Here is an 11,540-nt window from a genome sequence, read left to right as displayed (position 1 = left end):
CCCCCTTCTAAAATTATGAAATCCTTTAATAATTATTTACAAGGAAAATAAACAGTTAAAATTGACAAATTTTGCATCAATCGATAGCTCTTATCAAGAGCTATCTAATTCTATGAAACTTATGTTAAATTTTCAGAAAAAGAAAAAGTTTAAGTGTAACATCAATTTTTTTATTTTATCGGTTGCGTCCATTAGAACCTTAGATCGAAAAACAACAAAAACACATTTTGCGTTTAAAATTTTTTCTATTTGAAAATGTTGATTACAATTACCGAAAAATGGATAGCCCTTACCAATGGCTATCGATTTATGTTTATATTTATGTTACTTATATGTTAAATCAGCGAATATCATAATTAATTTTGCTGACAAATAATTAAAAAATTGTTTCTCTTATATTCGTTTACTTCAATTATCATAACTATTGTACATATATTTGATATATATAATAGTAATATATATATTATAATTGTATGTATGTAAAATATATAAATATAATTGTACGTATGTATAAATGTATAATATATAGTAATATACTGTATATATGTGTATTTATAATAATGTAGTATTTATATACATTATCAATATTATCATAGTATTGTAAATATAAATTTATATAAACCGAATTTATATAATTCGCTTTGAAAAAATTAAGACATGCGCTACACGCATTTTTCTTTAACTGGTTTAACTTTGACGGTTTAACCATCAAAGCAACCAAACAAAGCCCTAAGGGCGGCCACACACACTTTCCCCATAAAGAAAACTGTAGGCGCGATTATGTACTAAGTAGTACATATTGCCTCGCGACCAGCCTGGCGATTTCGGATCTAACAAATGACAACATGGTCTCACTACATATGTACTAAGTAGTACATAGTTGCAGATGCACTTTTTCTTATGGGGTAAATGATAAACGCGCAGGGCGTTAGTCAATTGTTTTTTTTAATATTGTCTGCTTGGAGTTTTTCCACGCGGAAGTCGCGATAAAACGTGGTTTTCCACGCGGATATGTGGAAAAAGACGCCTAAAATTGTAAATTAAATGAGAACCAATTAAATGAATTTGTTTAAATTATTTTAGTTAATTTTTAAAATTTTCTATCTAAGACGGAATATTGAAATTCTCTAGACACAAACAAAATGTAAATATGTACATATAATTAAAATTTTTTACACTAATTTACACTTTTTAAAATTTGAACTTGGCGCGGTAAAAAAATAGCCGCCATAATGGTTTATCAAAAGCCACTTTTTCAAACGTAATTTTTGGGGTTAAATATAGCATCTTAAAAGTAAACGTTTAGAATAACTTGTTCCTGGAATCACCAGGAACAAAAAATATTATAATGGTTTCCTGTTTTGACGAAGATTAAGCGTCAAACAATCAATGCAAAGTTTCGTCTTTTTCACACATCCCCTCCCCTTTCTAAAATCATGAAATCCTTTAATAATTATTTATGAAGAAAATAAGCAGTCAAAATTGACAAATTTTGCATCAATCAATAGCTCTTATCAAGAGCTATCTAATTCTATGAAATTTATGTTAAATTTTCAGAAAAGGAAAAAGTTTAAGTGTAACATATATTTTTTTGTTTTTATCAGTTGCGTCCATTAGAATCTTGGATCGAAAAACAACAAAAACACATTTTGCCTTTAAGATTTTTTCCCTTTGAAAATGTTGACAACAATTACACAAAAATAGATAGCCCTTACCAAGGGCTATTTACTGTAATTAATCAACTATTTATTGTAATTAATTTAACTGACAAATAATTAAAAAATTGTTTCTTTTATATTCTTTTATTTCAATTGCCACACCAATTGTATACATATTCATTATATAAGCAGAATATATGTATAATTTATAGTATATTATTATATACAGTATATTATAGTATTGTATATATATAATAGTATCGTACATATATAATTGTAACATTTATATTAGTATTTATATTGTACATATTAACTCATTGGAAAAATTAACATCAACCGAATTCATTTTATTCGCTTCGAAAAAATTTAATAGACATGCGCTACACGCATTATTGTTTAACTGGTTTAACTTTAGTGACCACTAAAGCAACCAAATCAAGGCCCTAGTGGCGACAATGCACACTTTCTCCATATAGAAAACTGTAGGCGCGATTATGTACTAAGTATATATTGCCTCGCGACCAGCCTGACAAATGAAAACGTCCGTTCCGATGAATTGTTATAGGGATGGGTTAAATAGTATAAACAGGAAATTTTAATCAAAATTAACTTTCCACGACTTTATGTGTTATGTTTGGTTATCAACCTTGAACCTTTCCTGATTAGTTTTTCGAAATATGGAGAACGTTCATGCATCAAAGAAAAATATTTTACTGTAATAAAGTCTCGGTTCGGTTTCGGTTCGTCCCCGAAAATTGAGCGAATTCGCTCTCGATTATCTAAGTATCGATTTAGCTTAGCCGTCTAGTTTTTTAATAGAAAAACAATGTTCGAAAAGATTTGGAAGCAAGATGACTTTTCGATATTTTTCGTTTGATGTGTTATTACACTCGTTCGTCAATTGTATGTGAAAAGGAACGTGGCAAACATGCTTTGCGGTTCTCTACACTTGTTCACATCACACGCGCTACTTTGGATTGGCGCTAGATGTATGGAAGTTAAAAGACCATTTTTGGGAGGGAAAAGACCATGGGAGACCTTCTATGAGTAAAGTAACCAGGATCTTATGTCTCTGTATAGTCTCTTGTGGGTGTTATTATTATCGGTTATTATAGAAAATATGGTGCATCAAAATAAGCAGCGACAATACGCGCACCGCCTAGGCACAGATTTGACTACATCTTGCATTCATATGTATAGAAAAATAGCAATTCATGTGGAATCATATCCATAACCTTGGCTCCTTGAGCTGACAGAAAACTTTTAGGAAAGGTCAAGTTTTTTTTTCAGTTAAAATTATTGCAGTAGCATGGAGGAAAAATATACATCAATTTTTTGTAAGGGAGATTGAGATGGGGTAGACAAAATCCTCTACAAAAATAGCAGACGCAACAAAAAAAAATTCGCACCATGTTGGGGGGAATCGATATTTGTTAAGGCGGTTGTAATACCCCGTTTCCTGATGAAGTTATCTGTCTTCTTTCCTTTCCTTTTTTTTTTTTTGTAATTCGTTTTTGCTGTAAGTATCGCCTACACCGCGTATTTATCATCTTCGGCAAATACAACAGAGTATGACACGAGCGTAGACAACTTTCTTCTTGCAATCTAACACTTCATTTCTCTGTTTGACCAACGACCTCGTCCTTGATGATTGTGCAAGCTGTGGTAGGATGTGGCTGGCTGGTCGTGAAATACTACGCGTCCGTCCGATCTCCGGTGGTACGGTAACTAAAGCGTGTCGTCAAGCGTAAAAGACGCGGCTTTGATTCGTAATTTCTAAAAGTCCACGTCCAACTAACTTCAGTTGCTTGAGGGGACGCATTATTCGTCAGAGTTGTGACTGGGGAAAATCGGTTTGTCCTCAAGAACTCTTTTTATTACGGGTCGGCTTCCTCCAAGATTAGAAGTCATAACAACATTTGCTAGTGTTAAAGCCTTCGATATCAATGTGGCAAGACCTCTAGCCGAAGAAGCCGGTTGTTTTTAGTTCAGTGTTACCCAGCAAAATAGTAGAGACCACGTTGAGCACCTTGACATGCCCAAGTGGAAAGGCAGAACGTTTTTTGAATAGGACAAGCTGTGCATTAACTTGTTGAACCCCAATACCAGGAGTTTCCAGCAATCCTCTACGTAAATAATACCATCTCGATAACTAGTAAGTGAATTTTTTCTGCGGCACGTTGTGTATTATATCTGAATGCATAATTGTTTGCAGATAATGAAGTCTAAACGCCGTGACACTTTTTTCTGTAAATTCAAAAAGAGTTGGGAACATTTCAAGAGATTTATGGCATTTTTTTTGTTGTATTAGGGAGTGGATAAAAAAGCGAATGGGAAAGGTGAGTAGTATAAGGACAAAAAGCAATTTTTTTTGCATGAAAATTCAAAACAAGTTTAACAACATTGTGGTTCTTGAATTAACGACGTTTGTAACAAAACTTTTTTTTTTTTTAGAATTAATAATTTTGAATGGTATTTCATAATGGCTGGAAGAGATCGGCAATACGAAACACCAGAAGATGTTTTCCAGAAGATCCTGTGCTGGATTCAGGACGAAAATCCTGACTCGAAAAAACTGGTTGAAAATGCCGTCAGTCACATCGATTCAGAGGTGGGATGGGCACTTAAACCGTTGGAGAGAACTTGCGTAGAATTGCAATACGTCAACGCCCTCTTGACGATGTGGGTAAGGAGCAGTTCAGAAAAGGCGTTTATCCACTTGGAGAATGAAACGTTCGACATCAACACAACTATGTCGACTGTCTTGGACGAACTGGATTCCATCAATTCGTTCGAAGATATTAGTACCAAACTAAATGCAGAGGAATCACAGCTTCGGACTTGGTTTGGTGGACGCTGTCGATATTTCCAGTTGATTCTCCAACAAGAAGAACTGTTCAAAAACACGCCCCGTTTCGCCCTTCTCTTGAACCAAAATTTCCACAAACTGAAGAGTTGTTTTATCGATAAGATCTTTTCTCGATGCAGGAATGACATCCTCAACGACGTTGATGGTGCTGTACTTGTAAAATTCATTTCGCATCTGACTGACTTTTTGACAAAAGCCAATGAAGACGAAAAATTACAACACGTTCTGGAGGCTCATGTACTAGAAAGCAATATAAAGATAAATAGCAGAGAGACAGATTGGCAACAATGGATTAACATCCTGGTTGGAAAAATCTTGAAAACATTCCCGCCGGCAGAAAGCGATAGCGAGATAAGTGCAGTTCCCGAATGGATACAGCGTTTCAAGTTGGCTGCGTCGCCAATAAACAAGTGGACACCAAAACTGAATTTACTTATCAGAGAGATACACAAAAAACTCTTGCTGCCAGAAACCACAATCAAAATGAGAACAGAACACGGAAGGAAAACTATTTCCATTAATGGCGTTTCTATTTTTGTTAGTAAACTTATGGGGAAAATGAGGGAATTAAAAGCCAGTAATGAAGACGTACAGGAAATACAAATTGCTGGATATTCTTCCGTTCACATCGATTGCGATTTGGACAATGACATCTGGCATGGAATCAATATAGGTCTCGTTACTGATAAACTTATCGTGTGCGCCAATGAGGACCAGAAAATAGTATGGGATGTATCAGGAAAACATGCTACCACCAAATCAAGACGTAAGCTATATAACATTTTATATTGTTACAGCAATATTGTCTTACACAATTTAATTGTTTTTCAACTTAGAAAATGAATCAAACTCAGGCGAAAGCGGTGGTAATGTTCTTATTAAGTGCAACCAAGTTATCGGAGCTGAGCAATGGACGATCGCATCCAATGGAGGGAACGGAAGTTCTGGTCTCAAGTGGTCGGTGGAAGAACTTCAAGAAATTTTTAGTCCCATACTTCCACTTGATGCGAATGAAAATACAAAAATAGAGGGTAAGCAAGTTTTCAAGCCACCGGCAATAAAAGATCTCTGTAAGAGTCTAGAGGATAGACTGTTTGAAGACTATGACTACATGCGCACAAGTCACGTAGAAATAAAAGGAGACGGATCAAACGAACCTACTGCAAGGTCAGGCACGCTTGGAGATGGCAGCGAAATCCAGTTTTCGTTGTATGAAAGCAAAACAGGAATACGGCACACGCTCATACTCTGTCAAGGTACACAACTACACATTCTACCCCAAGAAATTCTACCCCGAAAAATATTTCAGAATCATATTTAAATTTTCTTTTATGCGCTTGTCATTTTGATTCCTTACAGGTAACCATTTTGGACAAGGTGGCTATGGCGGGGACATAATCTTGGAATTGTCTGATAAAGGACGTGGCATCCCTTCTGTTGGCATGGAAGTGTATCAAGCAATGGGCGCAGGTGGTGTTGTTTATAAGGCGTCTGTTTCAGACGGCAAAACGGGGCAAGCAAATGGCGATGTAGGTTTCATCTACAATGGGGACAAGGCTCAGCAAGGAAATTACATAGGATTTGAAAACGACCAAAAACTAGAAATCCAATACTACTCCAAGAAAGAAGAATTACAAAAAGATAAGGTTGCTTTATACGTAAAGACTAGTGATGAGTTGGGAAACCGACGTTATGCAACAATTATACCACCATCTGAGAAGCAGATGGATATAACTGATATAGGCGGATATCACCCATTGGTCACACCAACGAAGAAAAATGGCGTCATTCGTCATAGCCTCAACCGTCATTTTTCAAAGGTAAATGAATGGAAGCAAATGAAAGAATCGCTTTGGAAATTTTTTTTGTCCAGTACTGCGTTGGAAGACAACGAATCGCAAAATGTCGACGAATTGATGGAGGAAATTCAAAATAATGAGGCACAATTCAGTGATTTAGTCTACGAGCAACTCAATCAAGAGAAGATAGGGTGCACTAAGCCAGCGCCTGTCATCAAGTGCATCTCAGCCGGTGATTCAAGCGTATCTCAGGAAGCATTTAGCAAACATCGAACACTTAGCAAAGCCAATAAGGATAACCGACAAATGCTTGAAAGTTTCCTGAACGACAATTCAAATCGATGCATTCCAGACACCTGGAAACAGATGTCAGACGAAATGAAATCAAAATCCCGAAAAAAAATTGAAAGCCGCGAAGATCGAATAATATTCATCTTGAGTTACATCAATTATCAAAGGAAAGAAGGAGAAAAAGAAAATATAAGAAAGAAATGGAAAAAAAAAATTAAAGTCGATGCAATCAAAGAAGATGATCTCAAATCGTTGGCCGTGTTTTTGTACGACTTTGAGTGCGCCGTGCAGCAACTTCGTAAACCGGTAGACAATAACTTCCGCCTTCGCAACACCCAGATTCTGGCCATACTGATGTTGTTCCCTAATTCTATGGTAAATGTTGAGAGAAGATTAGCTCAGGTATTTACCGGCGAGGGCAAGTCGTTCATTGTGGCTGCAGTGGCAATTGCTCTTGTTCACGGTTATTACTACGGCGGTAAGATATCGAACCAACGAATCGACGTCATTACCAGTAACGATTTATTAGCACTTCGAGATTCAAATCTTTCGGTAGCTGAAGGAGGATTGAAGGATCTCTATGAATATTTCAGCGTACCAGTGGCAAACAACTGTAGTGAATCGGAAGATGAACGCAAAGCAAGTTATACTGCTAACGTAGTGTACGGACAGTTAGCCCATTTCCAGCGTGATTATTTATTGACAAAATTCTACAGCCGTAATATTTATTACAGCAAACAATTGTTATTCGCCATTATTGACGAGGTGGATTGTCTATTGCTTGACCAAGGAAACAACACCCTCTATTTGTCGCACGAGATTCCTGGCATGGAAACTTTGGAATCTTTGTACGTTTTTATTTGGGAAAAAGTGCGCAACCCATCTGTTAACAAAAAAAAATCGAAAGAACAGGTGAAGAAATTAATTAAATCTGATGTCTTGTTCGATTTGTACGGTGTTACAACTAAAGAAGATCTGAAGTATGTCCACGCGCCATTGGACGAATCGGAAAAAGATGCACTATGGAATCATCTAATTAAGAAAGAAGTGATTAACTTACAAGGACATCTACTCATAACTGACGCCAGCCAAATTACAAACGAGAAGGTTAATTGCATCCCAATTCAAATCCAAGGGAAGGATTTAAACGCGAAATTGGTTTTCTATTTCCGCAAAGTAGCTAATCGCCAGCGTCGTATCCGAATACCTTCTCATCTACTTACCTTTGTTGATCGAAACCTTGACACTTGGTTGAATAGCGCCTTTCAGGCTTTGGATCTAAGACGTGACGAGCACTACGTCATTGATCAAGACCGCACAGACAGTAGCCCGGATCTCAATCCGCAAGTGATTATAATCGATCCCGACACTGGAACTGATCAAACTTTATCGCAATGGGACGGAGCCCTTCATCAGTTTCTTCAGCTTAAGGAAGGGTGTAAATTGACGCTGCAAAGTCTCAAAGCGGTTTACATCTCAAATGCCGTATATTTGTTAAAATACTATGGGGTATTGGGTGTATCAGGGACGCTAGGGTCCGAACAAGAACAGATTTTTCTACAGGATACATTTAAGTGTCAGTTATGCCCCATTCCTAGGGCTTTCCCTAAGCTATTTCAGAAAAAAGATCCCCAAATCCTGTCAACAGAAGTAGAATGGCTAAATGCCATTGTCATGGAGACCAAGACTATTATCGAGGCAGGACGTTCGATCATCCTTTTTTGCAAGTCCATCAAAGTTGCCAATGTCGTTCATCAACGTATAGAGAGTTCCAATCCTGGGCTAAGTGTAAACCATCGTCTCCATCGGTACACACGCGATTACGAGAAATTCGCATTTGAAAGCAGTGAGCTGAACATTGGGCATGTTATCGTAGCTACCAACTTGGCCGGGCGAGGAACCGATGTGAAAATCAGCCAACAACTGTGCGACAATGGAGGATTGCATGTGTGCCTAACTTTTTTTCCTGAAAGTGAACGAATCGAGGAACAAGTGATGGGCCGGGCAGCTCGCAATGGGGCACCCGGAAGTGGAATTCTCTTATGTAAACCAATTTCACACGAACAGAAGACGCCTGACAAAAACGATACCCAAGATTGGGCAACAATTTCCGCCATGGAGGAAACACGCGATGATCAAGAGAAACAACGCATTGCTCGGTTGGAAAAAGATTTTGAAGCCACAAGAGATCAAGTGAAATTATTCGATATTTTCTCAAAATATTATACTACCCTAAGGAAACAACTATGTGAGGAAAAATACAGTGATCAGGAAGTACGTGCCATCTGTGGAAGTGTATTGGATCAATGGGCTTTGTGGCTGGACGAAATGGATGATTTCCCATTCGACGTGAAAAAATACTTGTACTCAACGAAATTGATTCCAAAATTAGAAATTCCTGAGCACAACTTTCCTTGTAACAGTCAAGCTGATTGGATGACACCAGCTCGTTTAGTTGTCGTTGCCAAACATTTGGCCACTGGTAACAAGAAATCGAAGCTTTCGACTGCAGCCAATATTTTGGAACACCTCATCCAATCAAAAGACAACCAATTTTATCCCGCTGCCTACTACTACCGCGCATTCATTTTTCTAAAGGAAGATTTTGGAACAAATAAAGATGAATTCATCAAAATATTGCGTACATGTGAAAATGTATTAAGTGAGCAAATCAATATGCAAATATCGAATTTTTCGGTCGTCCGTGCGACAGAAAGGAAAACTAATCGGCCTGATTCGTTTTGTGCTGTTGATGGCTATACGCAGCAAAAAGATAACATTGTTAACCTGTTTCAATATTTCCTTGGCTCAGTTCGATCCTTGTTGGGAACCGATTGCTCCATTGAAGACTTTGAAGCAGCAGGACGTCTGCCCGAAAAAGTTAAGAATCTTTTGGAAAAAAATCTCAATAACTTTGAAAAGTGGATTGAACGGGAAATTCATAAAAGCTCGAAATTTTTCCAGAAAAAAGACGATAAAAATGAGGAACTGAAGAATTTTACTATTCCGATCGAAAAGGTGGCAGAATATTTCGATCTGTTATTGGATGGCGAGTCCATGTGCATTGGCCATCAGCTGAACAATGCCAGCACCGTACCGAGATGGAACTCTTCCGTCGAGCAAATTGAAGAATCCAATTGGAAAACGGCCATTGTTCGGGTAGCAAACGCTTACGGTGTCTGCGCGTCGACCTTAGAAAAAGCTATCAAGCAGGCGGTGAAAAAGGAACTAAGTAAAGAGAACATTGAAAAAGAATTTGAAAACCAGTTAAAAAGAAAGTTTGAAGAAGAGAATTTGATTCCCTGTACGAGAGAATCGTTCTGGGCGGAGCTGATTAAAAGCGGAGCATTGTTCGATAACGAAAATTTCGTCGCCGTGGAAAACAGCATCGTCGACAGGTTCAATCTAGATCGCGACGAGGCCAAAGAATTAGATTCAATAGCCAAGGAATACATCCTGTATGATCCTATTGAGTACAACAAACCTGGAGAAGAAAAGAGAATCATTTTTTCGCAGAATTACGTCGAAGACAAGCTTTATGGCAACCGAGAGTACAACCGTAGCGGAGATAAATTTAGATTCAACAAGATGGCCAAAATTGATGTTGCGAAACTCAAATCAGTCAACTTGAAGCTGTTTGGCCAGTTAAAAGACGACGATTTACGTAAGGCCGATATTAGTCAAGCGGAACGCAAAGCAATTATGGGCGAACTGCAAAATCAAAATATTATCGACGACGCTGGCAATCTCTCACCTAATTACGATGGTCAAAGTTTTAAATATCCAAACTGTCCTGCGTACGAAGACACTGTGATGCGTCTAGTGGCGACCAAGTTGCGTGCCGAAATAGTTAGACGACATTGGCTGAAGAGTGAAGACAATGCGAATCGTCTCGAAGTAATCAACTTGTTGCCTTTGACACCTTATCGAGATATGCTGGATGACTTGATTGCTGCCTATGTCATTTCTGGGGTCCGACTAAAGGAAATGGACGAACGTGTCCTCGAAAGAAAAGTGCATGAAATCACCAATAACGACCATGAACGTCAATGTATTTTGGATTTTTTGAAAAGCCGACAAGCAATTTACGAAGCTACGTGGTTAGTAAAACAAGACACCGCGCTTGACTTCATCGACAGTGATATCCGCAAGGTAAAAGCCAACACTGTCGAACGCGAGTTGGATCTTTTTCGTTTGATGGGATTTGATCATGTAATGTACATGAAGGATCACCAAACATCTAGAAAACAGATGGTCTTGACATCCCTATTTGTACCATTCATTATCATTGGCGGAGCTGTTTCAATTAGTGCTGGGGCTGTCTTAACCATCTTCAGTAAAATTTTGCCGTTCAATGTCGCAAAAGATTTGCTTTTGATGGGCGGTCTCTCTGACATTATCTACGTATTGTCGTGCTCGTTATCCAAGCACCAAATCGGCATATCTGGTTATGTTCATCAGAGAATTCAAAGTGCAACAGGAAAAATGAATTTCGTAGAAGAGGGGAAGTCTCTCTGGAAGCTATTAAAATCAAACAAATCTGATAGCCAAAGCTACAGACCTGCTGTCCGATTCCACATGGACGGCTTTCACCAAGGGCGAGTACGAGACAAACTTGGCGAAACGGAACAGTACAAGATTGTCAACGCGTTATTTGAGCTTAAAAATATGCCGATGAAAACTTGTGAAGAAGCTGACGATCTAATCCACTAGGCAAGGGCTACTTTATATTTTATTTTACTACAAAATTTGGCTGCAGCTTAGACGGTGAATATGTAAATGAATAAATTTTTATTAACAGATCGCAACTTCGTTTGGGAGACGTACAACTTACCGCTGTATCAAACCGTCGTTTGCGACGTGTGGAAAAGTCTTGCCTGTGGTGCCGTAATAGTCTTTGAAATGAACTGCATTACACATATT

The 11,540-nt window shown here is 38.0% G+C and overlaps 1 protein-coding gene across 1 annotated transcript; it reads left to right on the top strand.

The window, feature by feature from the left end:
- The first annotated feature begins 3,747 nt into the window (after positions 1 to 3,747).
- Positions 3,748 to 11,330, top strand: LOC130687808 (uncharacterized). The gene is made up of 4 exons (XM_057510968.2): positions 3,748 to 3,813; positions 4,113 to 5,293; positions 5,364 to 5,783; positions 5,887 to 11,330. Exons 2-4 carry the CDS (start codon positions 4,141 to 4,143, stop codon positions 11,328 to 11,330), a joined length of 7,017 nt encoding a protein of 2,338 aa, XP_057366951.2. The 5' UTR covers positions 3,748 to 3,813; positions 4,113 to 4,140.
- Positions 11,331 to 11,540: the final 210 nt, after the last annotated feature.

The sequence above is a fragment of the Daphnia carinata genome, chromosome 2 (genome assembly GCF_022539665.2).
Source record: "Daphnia carinata strain CSIRO-1 chromosome 2, CSIRO_AGI_Dcar_HiC_V3, whole genome shotgun sequence".
NCBI classification, from domain to species: domain Eukaryota; kingdom Metazoa; phylum Arthropoda; class Branchiopoda; order Diplostraca; family Daphniidae; genus Daphnia; species Daphnia carinata.
Note: the sequence above shows the minus strand (reverse complement) of the source record. Positions and strands in the feature narration are given on the sequence as shown.

What these genes read in the sequence shown, in the direction of transcription:
- LOC130687808 (XM_057510968.2), top strand. Translation starts at nt 4,141, where the DNA reads ATGGCTGGAAGAGATCGGCAATACGAAACACCAGAAGATGTTTTCCAG. An exon ending in TGCTACCACCAAATCAAGAC is followed by an intron (nt 5,294 to 5,363) that starts GTAAGCTATATA and finishes TTTTCAACTTAG; the next exon opens with AAAATGAATCAAACTCAGGC. An exon ending in CACGCTCATACTCTGTCAAG is followed by an intron (nt 5,784 to 5,886) that starts GTACACAACTAC and finishes GATTCCTTACAG; the next exon opens with GTAACCATTTTGGACAAGGT.